Genomic DNA, 20,714 nt, shown 5'->3' on the forward strand with positions numbered 1-20,714 from the left:
GTCTTTTATTTGTATTCCCTGGGAACTAGCTATCTACACTTCTCATAACAAGGTTTCAAGGTCTTTGGAAGCACTGAAGAGAAATTGCAATTTCATCCACAACCCCCACCCCACCCACCCCCCGCCCAAAAAAAAAAGAAAAATAAGAAGTAAGAAACATCAATGTGGCTAGTAAATATGAATGAAAAATGATAGCCATCTAAAACTGATCAAAAGGTATGAAAACGAATTATTATTTCAGTCATTTAGAAAGGTAATGAACCATTAAAAACCCCCACAGAAATCAGACCAATGTTCTTTGTTTTGTTCTATATTTTCAGGGAGATACCTTGTTATGAACCTTGACCTTTCAATTCCACTTCTCCCACACCCCTAATCTTTGCCCTCTAACGTTGAAGGGGAAAAAGGAATTCCACTACAAGAAACAACACATTCAAGACAGAGACCATGTAATACAACAAATGAGGCATCCCAAGCTTCAAGCTTCGTCGGCAGCCACTCCAGACAAAATGCAAATAATCCAATCAACCTCCCAACAGTCCAAATACTCAAGACAACGGTGAAAGCAATGACAACCAACTGAGATGGCCTGTCAGTCTTGCAATCTTGAGTCACAGGATTGAGCACGGACATCTGTCTTTCTTTGGGGAGTCGGCCAGCTTTTTTTCTGTACCAAATGATGCATCATGTTAGTATTAGACAGATTTTGGGCAAGGACTAGCATCTTGTGTCTAGCCTTCATCCACTATGAGCATGTCCATGTTCGTAACTACAATTGTTACTATTTTGCAGTGAGATGAATCAAGAATCATGCCTCAAGAACCAAATATTGCTTCTAATGCATTTCAAGGCACATAAAATTTATCTAAAAAGATAAAATTGATTAATACAGTAAGGTGTAATAAAAGGATTTCCAATCTATGCATTGTCTAGTAAACTGATTAACTTAGCCATTTACATACGATCAAATACTAAGAAAGAAAGGAGATGCATTGCCTACTTGGTTTGGATACCGAAGGGTTTCACCCTTGCTTGAAATCCCCATGTAACCGACCCCATTAAGTTGGGATAATGTTGTTGTTGTTGTTGTAGTACTACTTCATATTCAGTGGCAGCCAAATATGGTTAAATACAGAGATGTGGACGGCAACATCACAAATGTAGCAGTTGTACAAGGTCTTCTACCTGATGGACAGTGATGAAGGGGGTATTTTGTGTAGGGAACAATCGTACAATATACAGATGTTTCTCTTGATCACATGTGGTGCCAGTTTGCTTTAAGAGGTGGGTGGAGGGGAAGAGAATCCCTGTAAACTAGTTCTGGTTCAAGACCTGTCTTCATCTACTGAAAACTATAAATAACCATTGACCAACTTTCAGCTCCAAAGAAAAGAGGACCCAAAAGCCCAAGTAGAGAGACCATCAAGCCTCAAAAAGAAGCATCAAATGTCTTGGTAGCAGATGTCAGGAATACATTCAAAATATTTGATCAATCTTGAAAAATGGTACTGTTACCTTTTGGCACACCAAGTTTCGTTGAAGAGATAAATTCACTTGGCCCTTAGCAAACAGTTTGACCCATAATTGTCACTGCGACTAGGCAATCCTAGGCATTGGAGGGGCGCCGGCCTAGGCATCACCCAAGTGCCCTACGCGTGCAGTATATGACTATATAATGATGTTTATATACAATATACCATATCAATGTAGTATGATATAATAATGCTAGTAATGACCTAAAATGAGAAAACCAATATATAGTAAACAAAACATAGAATATAATAATTAAGCATATTCTTTCAAAAAAAAAAAAAAAAGAACTCGTGAAGTGTCAATAAGGCGTGCTTCACCTTGGACCCAAGAAAGAGTTTGATGCCTAGGCAAAGCCTTGAGAACTATGGTTTGACCATTGGGAACTAATAACAGGAATTACCACCAACCCCCTCCATACAAGTTAAAGATTACAATCTCACACTGTCAACTCGCAAACAACGAATATCACATGAAGTGTTTGCGAATATCACATGAAGTGTAAATCCATTTATACTCCTTCAGATTTTCTGCAGAAAAGATAACACTGCAGCATGCACACCAGATTATTGATTAGGAAGGTTGGTTCATATACTACCATGCACATGAGCTCTCTTCAGAACTGGAACATCACACAAGTTGCTTACTAGTCCTTAAGATTTATTTGAGTACAAACTGGATTATGATTGGGGCATTTCTCCAAATCTTATCCACATCCTTTACCAATCGACCTGAATTTCTCACAAAAATTAGGATGAAAAGAATGTGAACTAAGGTAGTAACACAAGACTTACCAGGTAGATGGTACAAGAGGATTCTGGAAAGGATGCAAAGAAGTCTAGTGCCCATTGCCAAATAGGTGGGACAAGCCTTGGGAGGATGAAAATGACAATGGGAATGTACCAACTGTCAACCTTATACAAGTGTCATTTTTTACCCCTGAAATATCTCCTGTAATGACAACCAGTGTTCCACTCAGCAAGCATACTACCAACTTCTGATAAAGGTAGGAAAGCAAAAGGGCTAGAGAAGTATGGTCAGGTTTGGCAAGAATCACAAATGAAGTTAATATTAGAGAATGAGAAAAATATGTTAGGCCCTTTTTAATTGTTGGCTGATGCAGTTGAAGCTCCCTGAGAACTCATTGAAAGAAAATAGTTGGATCTTGGTTCCTGTCACAGAAGAAATCCAAAACAAGAGAAATTAATCCCAAACTCACCGATGGCATTCTTGCCATTTCCTTGTCTATAGAAGTTGTTGAGTCCAAAGCAATGCTCAAAATTCTGTTATACATCTTGCATTTCCAAAAGAAATATGGTCTTACATCCATCCTCTGCAAGCAAGTGAAGAAGGGATCCCCCTTATGCTTTCTAAGAGCCTTATCCTTTAATTCCCAAATTAGCCAGGATGCCAGAACTCTGGTTATTACCCTGAACTCAGATCTTGCCCACTTGATAACTTGATAAAAGCTTCTAATCAATGATAGCTTTGGTACTTACAACATGTCACTGTCATCTTGACATCCAATTCTAAGTGTTTTTCAAATTGAACCTGAATAGAACACTTCCTGTCTACGCCTTCTATTTTGTGCCTAACTACCATATTAACCTTAGGTAGCATGCAAAGGAATAGAATTCGAACCACTTCCCATGCCCCACAAAAAGAAGGGGAAAGAAAACGCCATGCACCAAAATTTACTAATGAATTCCTTTACTCAAAAATCAACTACTATTTGGATACACACCAACTGTTGCATGAAACGGGAGGATTATTAATTCCAGCTTACTAATCATAAGTTAAAGGACATCTTGATATGCCTTTTCCCTGGAAACCATTCAACACAGCACGGATGTTTTAGCCAACTACCAACACTTTAGGAAGCTAATGACTGACATATATATTTAATTTCCATTCTATTAAATAATGTGAGACATAATATTGAAGATAAAGCTGGTGTTTTCAGGAAGAAATCCAATAAACCTATAATAAGTCTTACTCCACAAATTCAAATAAACACAACATAATGCTTTAGCAAATTAGCCACATTTACATAATTGATATTTACAATTGTGTAGGAAAGGTATTAACTTTAAATACTTGAAAATTCAATCCTTCATAAGATAACACAAAGTCAACCAACTTGCCACACTCCATGCTCAACTAGCGAGAGAAATGCACTCAAAGAAGCAATATGCACCAACAACAAGAAAAAGAAGAAAGTCTTATACAATGGGCTGTAATCAGTTGGTGTAATTATCTTTCATATTTCAGCTACATTCACTGGATAATGTAGGAAAGAAACATGAAGGGGTCAAATGAGCTCTACGTTTGGGATTAACCCAATAATACACAGCTTTGGAAACCGTTACAATTCCAATCCACAGAAAAATCCAGGCAAATTTTCCATACATCTTCTGCACCACCAACTGAATGTATGAGACCTAGGGGGTATCAATAAGTCAGTTTCAAGTTGCATCCACCAATTCCCACATCCATTCCATTTAAGTGTACAAGTGTGCCGATAATAGGCTATTATAAGTTTAGAGGCAAAGTCTGGTTAAAGTGCATTGCTATGTATAACAATAAGGGAGAACCAATCCTAGAAAATGCTTAAACAACTTAGAGTTCAGCATAACCTACCACAATAAGCTATATTCTCCAAACACTGAATGCAAAGCCAATACAAATAACTTAGTTACTAACATATAAATATAATTCAGCTCTTCCACAACACTTCCAAAATTATTTTACATGATATTAAAAATATTTAAAAAATTAAAATGTTGTGCCCAAGCAAAGTCCCTAAATCCCTTATTTATTTATTTGGGAGCGAGGTTTAGCCAAGTCAGACAACTCATGTTTCATGTTTGTGTTGGATTTTGACACCAGCACTTGTATCCATGTAATGTAGCTACCCAACAAGAGTGAATAGTTTTTTCAGGTAAACAATACTTGACTGTTCAGAATGGACATGAAATTTAAAATATCTAAAATAAAAAGATTCTTTAGACTAATGGTTTCTGGGATATATTCATGAACATATTTCTTCAGTAACCAAAAGTGGACAGAAAACTATCTCAACCATCAATCAGGTTCAAGACAATGGACCTGGAAAAAGCTAGGTCGATAAAGTACTCATTAACACCCCTAATGAGATCTTATCGTGATGATTATATAATCCAAATAACAATGATCTGATAGACTACTAAGGTAGATTTGATTCACATGGTGAGTTCCAAACTAAGCTTAAGTGATGTGTGTAGTAAAAATGAAAGATAATGCGCTCTGTGAAGTACCACCATTCTTGTCTGATAATGGAGGGCGCACAACAACATGCATAGTGGTGACTCCGCCGGCAATTTCTTGGACTGGTACTCTACACTGTGCCAGTGTCCTGTTGTTTTCCAATATCTTACCTGCATTGATGAGCTTCAGATCACTTACCGTCCTTGGACCATTTTCTTTATCTACCAAACAAAAGACATACTTAAGTCAGAGAATTCGACAACCAATAACAAGAAAGTGAAACGGAAGGTGAATGTAGAAAATCACAAAAGCAATCCAACTTTTTTACTAGTTTTTAACTGTAATATGACAATCTCTATTACCCCCCCAAACCCCCCCCCCCCCACAAAAAAAAAAGAAAAGAAAGAGAGAGGGGTACCATGACATATCTTGAAATACCAGAATCAAAAGGTAACAATAACTTGTATTCTTTTTTGGTAGGAAGCAATCATGAAACAACAATCACTAAGCAACAATGTGATATCACTTCGCTGAGATAGCTTACATTTCTGATGTTCAGACGGTCAGTCTGAAGCAACACTCCTAAATATACAAATCATCTAAGTCATAAAAGAATATTTGGGGTCGGCTACTCAATAGTTTCTAGGCGTCCAGGGCCATGCTATCACTCTGCAAGTTTCAGAAAAGAATCCTATCAATCTAAGAACTTAAGATTTCTGAGATGCCAATGTACTTGATAGACACACTGAAAGTTTGATAGCAAGCAAGATAGCAGAGAAACATCTTAAAAAAGGGTGTTCAATACAGACGAATTGAAAAAATATTTGTGATCAGCATAACAAAAAGTCACAAATGGTGTGGGGTGTGAACTAAAAGCAAGAACCCAAATGGTGTGGAGGGCTATGATCAACAGTGAAATTATGGGTTCAATCCCTGAAAATAGGAGATAAAGATCCAATATATATACAAGAAGAGAAGATTATCATAATCCAGATAATTCGGAATCCACTCATTAAAGCCTATGCTATAAACTTCATAAGGACAAGTTGATCATCGGATTGGTTTTTTATATGGTGCATCAAAGATAATAATTAACAGAACACGACGTTTGAGATGCACCAATTCCATGCATCTAATACTAAAACGCAACTTGCCACCACTCTAGGTTAGAGATACCATACATGGATATTTGTAATTTTGTGGCATGAAACAATAAAAAAGTTGATTAAGTAAACAAATTTTTAAAAGCATAAAAAATGAACAACTATCACATCTTTTATGGCAGAAGACCAAATCTTAAGAGCAAAATATTTTTAAGAGATCGAAATTGGAAATGGCGGAATAGACCACTGAAAGTAGCATCATTAGAAAAGCTAAATAGTTTGAAAATTGAATCCAATTCTGGAGCTATCACTTGAAAGAAGGTTATAATCTAGAATAAAAAAATCAAAAATCCAAAGAAGAAAGAGAAAATCCAGAAATATCAATTTCCATTGCTGAAAAAAAGAAAGGGGTATGAAAAATCTCTAACCTTTCGGCCATTGAGCAAGTATGAATTCCTTAAGAGTTCCTACAGTGGTGGTAGGACTATACTTGTTGGGTCCAATGTCTGTTCCATCGAAGAGCCTGAATTTGAGCTCAATCAATTCCTCTTTAGCCATTAACCAACCTTTAGAGACAACCCACCTGAAAACTTTTATTTACTATTTCATCCTCCCTTCACATCGCTAAGATTCAATAATAAATTCAAAAAATTCTCTCACAATGACCTCCTATCATGTTCATCAGAGGACACCAATTCTCAACAAATTCAATCTTAGAAATGAAAACAACAGAATCCAGACAAAGATTTCTGAGGCTTTGTTATCACTCAATCATCAAGTAGATTCATAGAAATCCAGAACAGGCAAAAATCACTACCTGTATTACCAAATTTTCTATACAATCCTCCCAGAAACTCACCCCCAAAGCCTCTCTATTTCCACAATATCCGCTTCAATACCAATTTCACCTGTCCTTACAAGGAAGTCCCATCAAAAACCAGATCAATCTCCTTAATTCTAAACTAATTAAACATCAATTCCATCCCACAAGAAATCCGTAATAGTAAAGTGAAAGGAGATGCTTTCCAGCTTAACGTGAGCACTAACCTTCTTTTATTGTTAAAGTTGACAACTGAACGCCAAATTCGAAAAGTGAGGTTATCACTGAAACGCGAAAGAAAGAAAGAAAATGACGTCTCCAGAGATTCCTTTTCCGGGGAAAAAAACAGCCGATGAGTATATACCATTACTGGGTTATCACGTAAACAAAAATGGGATTTGAGTTTTTTCTGTTACCCACAATGAATAGAGATTCTCTTCATCCTTGGGTGGCGTTCTGATGGGGATTTCTGGAACAGTGGAGAAGATATTAAAATGTTGTATACACGAACGGATCATTATGACATCTCAATGGTGGAATCCTTTCACCGACCGTGAAGAAAACCTTTAGAAAGAAATATTTTATTTTTCCTTGATTAAATTTTAAATAAATAAGAGAAAGAAAACACATTAAATCATCATTACTGTTAATCTTATCATTTTTCCATTTTCTTGCTTTGTGGTTTTTTTTTGGGTTAATGGTTGGGGAGCAGGAGGGGGAGAGAGCTGCTCGAATCCCATACCCAATTGATAACTACATGGATCGATTATATGTATTCGTCCCCGTATCATTGTCGTTTATAAACTTACTAACTATGGTGTTTATCAAGTATTTAAATCACATTAACCAAATGATATTGATGTGAATTGGCTGGTATGAACAGTATATATGATTTTGTATTTAATTTTTTACCAAAAAAAAAACTTTTTGAACCATTCTGTCCTCAGTATCAATCAAATATCTATATTGAGAACCAACGATACAAATACATATCGCAGTATCAATACCTTTAATACTGATCTTTATACTTTTGATATTGAATTTCTCAAAACTATCTCTCATCCTGACCCAACATGGTCTTGCCTCATTCATGGAAAGGATCAGGTTGATCTATTATTTGCTAGTCGAGTTAGGGCCAATAAAGCATAAAAAACAGTTGTGAGAGGATTATCTGAGCGAGCAACATAGGTGAGAGCACACTAATAAGGTGTGATAAAATGATATCATATGTTAAGGAGAATGGTGTCATTTTATGAGAAAGAGAGAGAGAGACTGAAATAATAACGTATCCTACCCCAGAAACTCAAAGTTTTTTTCCTAAAATTATTTTAGATTGCAAGACCCTTTTCCTCACATGAACTTATGTTTCTTTGTAATCCCAATTCTGGGCATCTCCATTGTTTCTGTTTAGGTAGTTTTCCCTTCTAATGAGGTCTTCTTAAAGTTTTCAACTCTCAATCATCGAGTTAAAGAAGAGATCCTTTAAGAAGTGGGGGAGGTGGTTGTGGGGTCAGTATGGGCCCGCGAGACTAGTCAGGTCGAAGTCCGGGATACTCTTCGTTAGTAAAAAAAAAAAAATGTTTGGGCAAGTTGAGGCAACAATATAGCATATGTAAGCACATCAGCTAAAGGGTCAATTTGGTTGGCAAGAATTGGATAGAAAAGAAAAAAAAAATTAATAAAAATAAACATAAAGTCATTATTAATAAAAATCATCTCTTTTCATTTCTTGCCAATCAAACATACCCTAAATAATTCAGGATTCTTTTCTAACAGATGGTAGTACTTAATTCTATATGATCAGCATGATAAGCACAGGGGTAGAGGCATTACACAATATATGTATCTAATCCACAACATAGTAAACTATAGTCCAATCTGTCCCCCACCCCCACCACCTCAAAAAATAATAATAAATAATAAATAAAAAAAGAGAGTTTTTCAGAATCTGCCAACCTTCATCTACACCTAAAGCAGCCTTATTTGTGAATCCAAGTCATTAATGTATTGTATGTCAACTGCATGGAGTAAAACACAGTGAATTAGATTGTTCTTAGTTTTGATATTTAATTGAAAGAAAAGTCAAGACAGCCATGGATTTTACTCTTATTGCATATAAGCACAGGTGAGCCACAAAGTTAGTACTAACAATTAATTAAATATAGTGTAGTTTTCAAACAAGTAATAAAATATTAAAGCTCAGAACATTATCAAGATAAGGGGAAAGGTTCTCTAAGGCCATCATCTCACACTACATTTTGAGAGATTATTTTTTAAGAAAGAAAAATAATAAAAGGAGAAAAGAACGCAAACTGGTCGCATGGCCCTTACATCCAGAACACAGAGAGGGGTCAAAATGAGGGCCCAGCCTCTATGAAATACAAAAGACTCACCCCCTTGGATGCCCCTCCCCCTCTCATTGGCCTCAGCATTGGTGCATGGGCCACACTACTAGGTAGTGGCCTATGCCAGCTTTTCTTATGCCTGTCTCCCTCCCAAAATAAAAGGGTAGAGATATCTTTTCACATGGGGAGGAGAAAAATAGACACGCGGGAGCGTTGAAGAAGATCGTGCACTCTCGGTCGGAGTTCTTTTTCCCTAAAGAACACCAATGTGAGAGAGTGTAAGAGACTTTTCCCACAAGATAAATATACAATAAGTGAAACCTATGCATTAAGAGAATTAACTTGTTCAAGTTATTGAAGTTTCCCTGCTGCAGATATCAAGTTAGATGATCTTTCTTCTTCTCAACGTAACTCTTAAGTCATAAATTGTGGTTTTTGACAAAGGTTGGAAGTTAGGCCTCAAAAGCAAACTAAACTAGCCTTCCAAATTGACCAATAGGGTGCATGACGCTGACCCTAAGTGGGTTTAAGATATGGCCAAAATGATGATGAAGATGATGAACCTGACCATTTCAATTTTGGTAAAGAACCTAACCATTCAATCCATAGACTTCTCATGAAAATTGTGTAATTAAGTATATGGAACATTATAAACAAGACCAGTTTCACCATAGCTATGGCTATCTGCTTGGTCTTTCTTTTAAGCTCAGGTTAGTTATCCTTTCTCCAAATTCTAGTGTTAGAAAGTTGCCTTTCACCCAAATAAGGGAAGTTTTGTGCTTAAAAATACCACTCTCCACCCCCACCCCCACCTCTAGAGAGAGAGAGAGAGAGAGAGAAAAGAAGAAGAAGAAGAAAAAGATGAGTCAGATTCCAACCGTACTCAATGGGGGAAAGAAAATAGAGATGCCAAACCCACTCACAAGCAAGAAAACTTATGGATGTAGACATTCCATCTCTCCCTCTCTCTCTCTCTCTCTCTCTCTCATACACACACACACAAACACAATTTGTTATCCATCAGGCCATCAGTTTGGAAATTGACACAAAGATACTGATTCAATTAGAATTGTAGAAGTATATTGAACAACATATATAACCTCACATAGAGATACCATTGCCACAACACTGTTAGGACTTGGGCCAAAGTTCCTAGATTTTTTTTTTTTGACCTGTTGTAAACAGTAATTGGATCCAAATTGGCTATATATACTAACAGATCATTCATTCATTTGTCTAAGGTCTCACCAAGAAACTATAGAGAGTGCAGATTTACTTCGATCACTGCTGAAATAGCAGATGTCCTCAATAATGGTAATTACTCACAGTGGCCGTGGGAGCTGTTTCATATTTTACTTGATATTCAGCATCTATGTTGTGCTATCTCCAGTTAAGGCAAATCATATATTGCTAAATGGTGTGCCTAAGGAACAATGTAAGGAAAGTATGCCTTTTCTAAGGAAGCATACGAGGTTATACAGTCTGAGTTAGCAGCAGGGTCTGTAGTAGACTATCATGCCAGGATTGAGACAGATTATTGAATATCCTGCATTTTTGCTGCATACAACCACTACAACAACAACAACAACAAACTAAGCCCTAGCCCAACTTAATGAGGTCGGCTACATGGATCCAAACATATTAATAATGTGACATGACAAATGAATGATGAAAAATGCACTATGAAAGTGAGAGGTGAAAGATGAAAGTAGCAAAGTAAGAAAAAAGAGGACACAACTCAACAAGATAGGAGAATCTTAGCTAAATAGGGTCGGTCACATGGATCCTTGCTCTCCAATAGGCTCTAACCAAGGTCATACTTGGTACGAGGACTAAACCACCCATGTCATTCACCACAACTTCTCCTATGGTCATTTTAGGCCTACCCCTAGTTTTTTCAATCTGAATCTTATCACTCCTCCTTACTGGGGCGTTGCTAGGCCTCCGTTGAACATGACCATACCACCTCAAACGGCTTTCTCGGAGCTTGTCATTAATCGGGGCAACTCCCAAACTGCTCTAGGATGCTCATTCCTTATTTTCTCATTCCTAGTTTTGCCGCACATCCATCTTAACATCCTCATCTCTGTCACACACACCTTCTCTATATGACACTTCTTAACTGCCCAACATTTCGCTCCGTAAATCATGGTCGGACGCAAAACAGTCTTATATACATATATAAATATATATGTATCCAATTCCAGACTTCAATTATAAACACTAAAGAAGATATTAAAAAGCTAGTAATGACAGTAACAGAACTGATGGATAAAGACACATAATCCTAGTGGTAAAAACTGCTTTCAGTCTAGATGTGATAGAATTTTATGTTGAATTATCTGGGCCGGGGTCAATGTTCTGCAGGCAATTTGAGTGATAATCACTAAAGAAAGACTAAGGTTATTAAGAATCTTACTCTTCACAACTCTAATCACCTTCAAAAAAGTCGAGAATTTATCTGATTCCCACCCTGTACCTGTCACTGTGATTGCGTTCCAAATCTAAACACTACAATGGAATGCTTAAAAGGATGTCAATTAACCTTTGTTAACTCGTACAGACTCTAAAGCAAGGATAAGTTAGCTTTGCAGTTCACAAACATAACTGTAACCTACAGTAACTCGATGCTAATTTGCCAAAACACTTACTAGCCAGTCACTCAATTAAGTCAATTAAGCAGCAAATTTAGGCGCCATAGTTGTCACGGCATCTAGGCAAATCAAGGCAGTTGAGGGGGGTAAGAAACTAAGGCGATACATTGACAATTATTTTAGGCACCGATTATTGAGAGCTTGAAGATGTTTACTACACCTAGAAACACTTCATGTCCAAGTATGGATTTTGAAAAGGACCTACCACAGGCAGAAATCAAGCAATAAGCCTTGCTATAATGATGATGGACTTGGATGAGCCTCCACCTCCCAGTAGAGGAAGATGATTTAAACGTGTAGGTAGGCCCTTTGCATTTATGCAATCCAGCACGGAAGAGTGGGTACTGTGCTTAATTTTCAACAAGCCTTAAAGAAGTCATGAAGCCACTTGCAGAGCCAGAATGTCAACTAGGCAACTGTTCTACTGTCAATGATAAGGGATGGAGGACTTTTGATGGGTTTTTAATGGAATCCTGATGTTTAAAAAATATGATAAAAAATTTTCAACTCCAAGGGAAGTGGTAGCAGAAGGGTGATATGTGATGTCGACAAAAGCATGGTATAGGAGAGGGATGAGAGGAAAATGTTACTATATGTGTTATTACTCTTGTTAAGAACAATCAATTATTAACCAAAGCTGATAGGGTAAATTGGCACGTGTCGTTACAGTAAGCAAGAAGCCAGATGCACCCCTGCCAGAGCCAAGGCATCCGTGCTCTACGATCAGCTCCACCACCAGGAGAGAGAGAGAGAGAGAGAGAGAGAGAGATTCTCATAGATCAGTCACTGACATGGTGATAAGATAGACGTCCAATCCTTAAGCAGCATCTTGCTCGGTCTGTCTGATCTCACACTTCAATCAACCCCCACTGTTTTACCAGCCACACCAACCCTTCCAATCTAATCATTCAATGAATCAAGAGGCTAATCTCTTTTGTTTGGACCGGTAGCTGAAAGAAAGTCCTCATGGCACGTGCAAGGACAAGAAAGCAAGTCCTTCCATGCCCCTAGCTGATCATAGACCAAAGAAGCAACATTGCTAGCACCATTGTGCATTAGCATGCTTTGTCAGCCCCTTTGTCTCGGTGTAGATCGGTGGCTTTTGTAGCGATCTGGCTGGAGCTCTTTCAATATGCCGACTCTGCCTATTATTCAATGAATGAAGCTTTGTTGATAACAGTATAGTAATTACTGTAACGTAAATTTTTCGTGCATCTTGCCAATATATGAGAAAATATATTGCAAGTACAGCACAAACGTGCATTACATTCATGAGGTTTCGCCAACAGGCAAAGAACAATTAGGAGCAACAACATGATCTGTGATGCAGATCAGCTAAAACATATCTAATCAGAGAGAAGTTGAATTGGGTGAGTTGGAGGAATGCTCGGTGTGCTCGGTGTGCACTTCATTGACATGAGCTATGGGTCCTAATATTCTATGGTAAAGGCATGGTTGGATCACAATTGAAGATGAATACAGTGAGGACAAAGGCCAGGTTGTCAAGATTAGATGCGGAAGACTCAGATAGAGAGCCATTAAGGATGACAAAGGAGATTCAGATAGAGCACATTCTTGTGCAATCTAATGCAAAGGAAACCATCCTATACCTGAAGGAGGAGCAGGCCTATGCTCACTGGATTATGAAAGTTTTGCAATACTCTTTGGATATCTGTATTTGTAAACTTTCCTTCCTTTGATATATGAATTTATCTCTCTTACACTCATTCTCTTCCCAAACCATGTCAGTCCCCTTATATGAACAGTGAGGCACTGCTCCTTATACGAATCGTAAGGCACTGCCTCCCGTGTGCCCATTGACTTGACGTGGAAGATGTCAATACATAACGGCAGTGTCTAGGTCACTCCCCCACAAATATTCTATTTTGTGCCACAAAAAAAGAGAAAAATCTTACCTACATGACATATGACCAAATAACTGCCGCCATAAACAGTACTGTTGACTAACAAAGACAGTATACCTACTTCAATGTCATTTGATCCCCTTCACGTGAAAATGATACCAACTGCATTTGGTAGAGGAAGAAAACAGACTTCTATAAGTTAATAGAATCAAATATTCCACTACTCCAAAGATACAAGGACAAAAGAGACGGAGGGAAGGGGTCCATATTCATAAGATCTCAAAAATTTGTCCCCAAGCAATGAAAAGATCCACCCACTTCACATCAGTTCAATCAACCACAACTTTGCACACTAACTGATAACCTAGATTTTTTTAAGACTGAGATTTAGGCACAAAGGTGATTCTCTTATTCTTTATCTATAAACTTCCAACTCATTTCTTGCTCCCATGCAACAGAGGTATAACTGGATCCTTGGTTCATTTTGAAACATTAAGCAATTCTAATTTGTGCAAAAAAGATAGAATGTACCAGGCTAACAATTAATTTCTATTTATAGAACAGAAAACAATAAAGCACATAAAATGTCCACAAACAATAAAGCACATAAAACTTCCAACTCATTTCTTGCTCACAGACAAATGTAAAATTGTTGTACTAACAGAGAGTAGAAGGCTGGAAGCACTCTTGTCCAGCACTAAATAAGGTAGTTCTCCCTCTTTACAAACCTAGTTTTCAAATATCTTGCAAGTATTTTATAACATAGATACAAGAAAGGAGAAGAAACATCAATAAAATGCAAGAAACATCAATAAAATGCCAACACCCAACAAGGAGAAGATTTAAGTCTGCCCCTCCAGGAGATGTTTAATACACCATACTTGCTTCAACATCTTATGAATCGACTCATGCAGAAATATCCTCAGATTCAAGTGCGAAGCAACTTTCTTCATATGCATCAAACAAGAAGTCACGTCAGAGAATTATTCCTAACCTCCAGCAGTCCAACTAGTTGTATCAGCAGTAGTCCATTAAGATCATAGACCACACTCCTTGCAGCAATATAATGACAGCACCATTACCACTATGATTTCATAAGGCCCAGCTAAATTAAACATCTGGATAGAAATCATGATCGAAAACAAAGTGTGACCTTTATCCCTATACAATCAAGTCCTGGTGTAAGCTGACTAATGCAGTCAGACATCAAGTACTTGACAGCAGACCAGCTCAGCTGACCCAAAATTCCGCGTGGCAATAACCTTCCAGGCTTCGGTTTCTTCTTCTGCTGTTGAGTCACAATGTTGATATGAAAAGTCTACTGCAGTTACAGGGAGCACATCAGAAGGCACGGACGAACCACAGGCAGGGAAACTTGCTCCTGTGGTTCTTACTGAAGAAGACGAAGTTGATGGAGAGGAACTTAATCGATTACAGACGTTAGCCTGTAGAACTGCAATTTCATGGTTGGAATCTTTTGTTATGACATGAAGCCTCCCTAGAAAACCAGCAAGTAAATACGGAGATTCTGAATCAGTGAAATCCCGAATAGGAACCTTTCCTACAACTACTTTCCATGCATCCTCTTGGTGATCATACATCTTGATCTTACCACTATCTAGAGAACTAGAAGGATCCAGAGCATATAGCTCCCCATCTACTACAACACTTAATTTAGTTCCTGCTTGCCTAGCAGGCCATCCCTCTCCCATTCCAGTTGGCATTTCAACCCATGAATTTGTTTCAGGATCATAAATCTCTCCTCCAACATCAACAAAAAAGGGCCAGGAATACAGACTCTGTGGCACACATAACCTTCCGCGGTATGAAGTCATTCCAGTGGCAATGGGCTTCAGCATGTCAGCCAAAAAGGCAGTAGGTAAAACCTGAGCTCTTGAGAATGGCATGCTTGGCACTTGAGACCACACTCCTGTGTGAGGGTCAAATACTTCAGCGGATTGAAGCGGAGTCAGTGCACCACCACGACCCCTACTAACCCCTCCAACAACATAAAGCTTGCCATTCAAGATGCCTGTCTTACAATATGCCCTAGCAATGGACATAGAGCTCACTTCACTCCACATATTTAGAACCGGATCAAATCGCCAGACACACCTCATGGCTGAAGATCGAGAGAATCCACCCAACACATAGAGGCAGCCATCAACAGCCCCAATAGCACAACCACAAAAAGGCATTCGATCCAATCCATCCTTCCGTCCGAGCCAGCCCCTGATGATATCTGCAATCTTGATGCTTGACCCAATCACATTCCACATCCGAAGAGCAGATAAACCCTTCTTAGGCTCTTCTTCATAAGCAACATTGGGCATTGGAGGCAACCGTTGCCATTTTTTGGACAAAGGGTCCAATGCATACCATAAAAGCCTATCATCATCAACCTTAGACAATATATAAAGCCATTCTTCTGTCATGCCAAGTTCTTTTCGCAAATTGAAAAGTTCAGGGCTTGTAATGGCAAAATTCCAGCTCCGTGACACCTTCTTCACACTCAAGTAACAAATCCTGGGAACTCTAGCTAGGATCTGCATTGATATCTCATCCGGAAGACTGGGAATAAGTCTTGGATTCTCATCACTGAAGCCTAATAACAACCTTTGCCTCTTGCAGTTTTCGTTTTGTAAAAGCTCACTATACTCGCAAGCCCTGTTACCAGCCGAACTCAGAAATGACCCCATTCTCTGCTCACTTAAAATCAAGAGAATGCTGCACTGAAAAAATGCAAAGACAAACAAACTGGGGAAGGGAGGAGAAAAGGAACTGTGATTAGTATACACAGAATCAGAAGAAAAAGATCAAAATGGTAGTTTGACCTTACAAAAAGATATATCACTCACAAATTTTCCCTAGAATTTTCATTAAAGGAAGAAGTTGTAGGGAAAGGGATTCACAAGGGCTCAATCGAAATCATCTAAATAAAAATTAAATATCAGTAATGTAAGAAGGCCAAGACACCACCAACGTCAATGCACGGAACATTACAAATTCAAACATTTTAAAAACCTAACAAAATTCAAACAAATCAATGCACGGAACAATACAAAGCCTAACAGTATCAAACTCAATAAAATTCAAACAAATCGGCATTGGAAGATTATGACTTCTACTTTGCACACAGAAAAAAGAAAGACTCAAAACATATTCATTTCATTCCGATCATGATCAACAAAGGAGGGAGGATAAAATCGACCGAAAAAACAAAAAAAATAAACCTGAAAAACTGAAACCTAATAAGCTGTTAATCCTCCGATCCGTCCAGTGCTCACAAAACAGAGACACAAATACACGAACAAGAAGTAGAGTGAATCCGAAGCAAGACAGCAAAACAAAAACCCTAATTCAACAACACAATATAACCAACGGCAAACCAAAGTACCGAGCCTAGGATACAAAACACACTTCCCACACTCCATAAACGTCATAACTCATCCAATTAATACAAAACAAAACCCTAAAAGTAGATAATCATGCAAAAGAGAGAAAACGCGGTAAACAGAACAAAATTTCTTACAGGAAAATCAAAAGAATCTTTGAATTCTACTTCTACATTACATCAACGAGTGAACTGAAGTATGAAGACACGATCGAAGAGAAGAAGATCGGAGAGAAGATCGACGAGAAGATCACCTGGAAGAAACCTCGAAAGGGAATCAGAGTAAAGTCTCAAAAGCTTCTCTTGTTACGTCTCGTGTCCATGCCGTTTTGGCCTTTCGCTTGCCCGCTGCCGAGTTACCGACTGGCCATCTTTCATGCTTCTTTATGGGTGCTGATTCAGTACTGTTCTATTTCCTCCCTTCTAATTTTTAACCGTTAGATTTATTTTATGTTTTTTGAATAGTAAGAGATGCGAATCGGATGATCTATACCAAGACCGCAGGTGCAACAAACCTTATTCAATATTTAATTTTGTCTCAGGTCGTACAGGAGACATGGGGCTATGTGAAGAGGTTGATTCTTCTTGAAGTGACCAATGTCTTCTTCGCAAACATGGTTTAAGATACCGGTTAGGAATCGGTTTCCAGGGCCGATCCCGATCGGGATCGCCTCTCATCGGACAGAAATAACCCTGATTTTTATTTTTATTTTTAAAAAATTGGTTTTCTTAACTTATTAAACCCTTGTTTGGATCAATCCAATAATATGGTATCGATCAAAAATCAAGATCGGCAGGAATGATATTGATTTGATCCAAACAATTCAACTCGATCCAATCCCATCCCTCAAACCATGTTCCTAAAGGAAATTGAATAAAAGGAGAAAAGCATGGCACATTATCTGCATGCCTAAAGGAATCAATATGGAATCACTTGAGTCAATTAATTTGTATCCGAATTAATAGGTAGGGATATTGATTCTAGGTTGTTCGGACTGATCTCGATTAATATTACTAAAACCATGGCACTTGCTGTGTCTTCCTCTCTCTTGCTCCATTTGAAATGATCATGTTCCTCTTATATGAAGTCCATCTTGTGCCTCCATTGGTACTACTTGTTAGCTTGTCGAGGCGGTGTACCTATCTCTTCCCTTTAAAAAAAAAATAATAAGGTAGAAATTTTCTCCAACACTAGAGTGGAAAATCACTCTCGGATTGTAAAGGATTCATATTTTGTGGGAGAGAGCGTTAATATAATTCTAAGACTCATTATCTAAGACGTATGTGAGATAGGATCCCTATCATTAAATCTTACCTTAATTGCTAAATTTTATATTAACAATGCAAATATTTTCTTCAATTCTAATGACATGTTTGCTAGGATCTTTGAGCAAACATTTCTAAACACCAAACCCTAAAACCCTAGATATAGCAGAAGACCCCACCAAACATGTCATTAGATTGGATTTGGACTAGTAAAGAATCGGACAGAAATGGACTCGGACTCGGCCGATCCGGACAAAATAAAAATTGTGTTTCCATGAATATCCAAAATGCTCGTGCTCACGTGCAGATTAGCTTCCCTGCCTTTGGATTGGAATCCAATACCAGTATTATTATTATCATATTTCTTCCGAATCCCTTTTTATGTTCTTTTACGGAGCTGATCTAACGTGAAAGCGACGTTGTTGGTTACGTACTATCTAGTTTTGGCAAAAGATAGTGATTGGATGACTTAGCGAGTTTACCGGATCGAATCAAAAAAAGAAGAAAAGAATCTAGGGTTATTTATGTAAATATAAAATAAGAATAATAAAATCGATCGGGTATATCACCGACAGGTGACCGTGACGCAGGTGTTTACTTTTAGCCGAATTATGGATTTGGTACACGCTCTTAAACGTAAGCACATGGCTAATGCTGATGATTAAGGATGACGCTGTAGGTGCCAAGTGGCAATAAATAATTAAGGGGAGAAAGATTTATTTATACGCTGCTCACTTGTATAGGCAGGAAAAAAATCGTCTGCAATTTCGATCTCGTACAATTCCGTGCAATACCACCTTTAGGCGGTGACACGTGTATTGATACCAATACAATGACCCAGATCTGATTTTGGTATCAATACACGTGTCACCGCTTGAATGTGGTATTGCACGGAATTGTACGAGATCGGAATTGTAGACGATTTCAACCCGTATAGGCAAATAGGCGAAATTCGAATTTGATTCAGGTTCATACAATACCTATACCTATGTAGGGAATTTGTATTTAAAAAATCAATTTTGAAAATTATTATATGGTTCGAAAGCTAATCGGATGCAGATATTGATATGATATTTCAACATCAATCTTGATGGGATAATGGATTAAGTCTTTTACTTTATAGTTTTCTCGAATTTTCGTTCTTTCTTACTACTTAATGCAATTGAGACCGCTTTTTTAATGACACCTCTCTCCAATCTCAATTACAATGTAAATGATGATTAAAAATCTGTATTTGATTTGTCCTTTCATCCGTTTATTCTGATAGAAGAAAAAAAGGTATAGGTTAGGGAAAAAAAAAACTGTTTTTTTGAATTTTCACTTATTCGTACTTGAACAATCAGATCCCTTCTATGTAGTCTTGATCAGTTGAGTTCACACTCTCAATTTTCTAGAAACATAAATAAAAATTTATACTTATTTACAATTCTAACTTGTTTGTGTTTCTAGAAACGAATTTAGAGAAAAAAACATGAAAAACTTGGGCCTATATTTTGAAATAAATTGGGCCAACTTCAAACTTGGCACTTGAAGATTACTTGGCAAGAGGGAGAAGGAACATGAGAGGGAGAGGACAAACTTCCTTCATCCCTAAGCAACCAAAGTAAAAGTTCATTGATCTTCAAGATACTAGCAAATCATCACAAATTGACAAAATAATGTCCCCAAACCAAATTGCTGACTTGAAAAGTAGGGCAGATATCCATTCACATGAAACTCTTCAATTTCTCCAACTCCAACATAAGACAAGTTGGACATCACTTCAGTTCAAAGCAATTAACCTTAACATGAAGATTTTTTTTCTTTTATATGAGAATGTGATTCCCACGAAGGAGCAGAGTTCTTCAATCTATTCATTCTTTATCCCATTTCTTTATTTTTTATTATTATTCATTCTTTATCCCATTTCTTTATTTTTATTTTTTTATTATTATTATTTTGGAGAGAGGTGAAAACATTTCCTGAACTTCAAAGCAAACAGTAGGATAAGTAGAGGTATGAAAAATCAAGAAGTACAGCCAAGCAATGTATTATGATTTGTATTGAAGAAAAAAAGGCATTGAACAAGTCCGCAAACAATTTAAATGTATTGTTGTCAACACACTTGGTAGTTGTAACTATTAAAATGCTATTTTTTTACCTATTGTGTAAGGACTAAAATATCCTTAATTTCTTGTAGGGACCTTTTGGATTGGGAAGATTCGATAACACGCCCTTAAAATTCTTGTCTTTGCATTACAAAGCAACAAGAAATGATACAACTACGGTTGCAAGTTTGGCATGTCGGCTAAGTCCACCTTGAGCCCAAACAAGGCTTGGGTCGAGATACCTTAACCCTAAGGGTAGTTCAAGGCCGGAAATCTCTTGCCCTGAGTTAGGACTGGGTCAGGCCAAGGTAGTCAATAAAGCGAAGTCTAGCATGGCCCAACCTGACCCTATCTTCTACTTTTTCTTCCTCTTCTTTTTCTTCTCCTTGAGTGGGCCCAGCCCA

General features: G+C 37.7%; 2 protein-coding genes across 11 annotated transcripts; both read right to left on the minus strand.

Annotated features, from left to right (window-relative positions):
* Positions 1 to 178: 178 nt before the first annotated feature.
* On the minus strand, positions 179 to 7,277 carry LOC122074505 (membrane-anchored ubiquitin-fold protein 3-like). Of its 9 annotated transcripts, XM_042639363.1 has the most exons (6): positions 7,120 to 7,264; positions 6,927 to 7,027; positions 6,308 to 6,787; positions 4,827 to 4,997; positions 2,325 to 2,481; positions 179 to 667 (listed from the first exon to the last, which is right to left on the minus strand). In XM_042639363.1, the coding sequence occupies exons 3-5, from the start codon at positions 6,435 to 6,437 to the stop codon at positions 2,369 to 2,371; spliced, it is 414 nt and encodes a 137-aa protein (XP_042495297.1). In that variant the 5' UTR covers positions 6,438 to 6,787; positions 6,927 to 7,027; positions 7,120 to 7,264; the 3' UTR covers positions 179 to 667; positions 2,325 to 2,368. The 9 variants fall into 9 exon arrangements, with proteins under 9 accessions (XP_042495297.1, XP_042495292.1, XP_042495298.1 ...); XM_042639358.1 differs by lacking the exon at positions 6,308 to 6,787 and having other exon boundaries at positions 7,120 to 7,277; XM_042639364.1 differs by lacking the exon at positions 6,308 to 6,787 and having other exon boundaries at positions 6,927 to 6,983; positions 7,120 to 7,267.
* Positions 7,278 to 14,161: 6,884 nt separating this feature from the next.
* Positions 14,162 to 17,322, minus strand: LOC122074660 (F-box/kelch-repeat protein At1g22040-like). 2 transcript variants are annotated; one of them, XM_042639581.1, is made up of 2 exons: positions 17,212 to 17,322; positions 14,162 to 16,320 (listed from the first exon to the last, which is right to left on the minus strand). In XM_042639581.1, exon 2 carries the CDS (start codon positions 16,260 to 16,262, stop codon positions 14,763 to 14,765), a length of 1,500 nt encoding a protein of 499 aa, XP_042495515.1. In that variant the 5' UTR covers positions 16,263 to 16,320; positions 17,212 to 17,322; the 3' UTR covers positions 14,162 to 14,762. The 2 variants fall into 2 exon arrangements, with proteins under 2 accessions (XP_042495515.1, XP_042495516.1); XM_042639582.1 differs by having other exon boundaries at positions 17,096 to 17,302.
* Positions 17,323 to 20,714: the final 3,392 nt, after the last annotated feature.

The sequence above is a fragment of the Macadamia integrifolia genome, chromosome 3, assembly GCF_013358625.1.
Source record: "Macadamia integrifolia cultivar HAES 741 chromosome 3, SCU_Mint_v3, whole genome shotgun sequence".
Lineage (NCBI taxonomy): Eukaryota > Viridiplantae > Streptophyta > Magnoliopsida > Proteales > Proteaceae > Macadamia > Macadamia integrifolia.

Coding starts and splice junctions, on each gene's coding strand:
- LOC122074660 (XM_042639581.1), bottom strand. CDS start 16,262: ATGGGGTCATTTCTGAGTTCGGCTGGTAACAGGGCTTGCGAGTATAGT.
- LOC122074505 (XM_042639358.1), bottom strand. CDS start 7,217: ATGATCCGTTCGTGTATACAACATTTTAATATCTTCTCCACTGTTCCA. Junction 4,998..6,926: donor AACTTTAACAATAAAAGAAG/GTTAGTGCTCAC, acceptor TTTGTTTGGTAG/ATAAAGAAAATGGTCCAAGG. Junction 2,482..4,826: donor ATTATCAGACAAGAATGGTG/GTACTTCACAGA, acceptor TTGTCATTACAG/GAGATATTTCAGGGGTAAAA.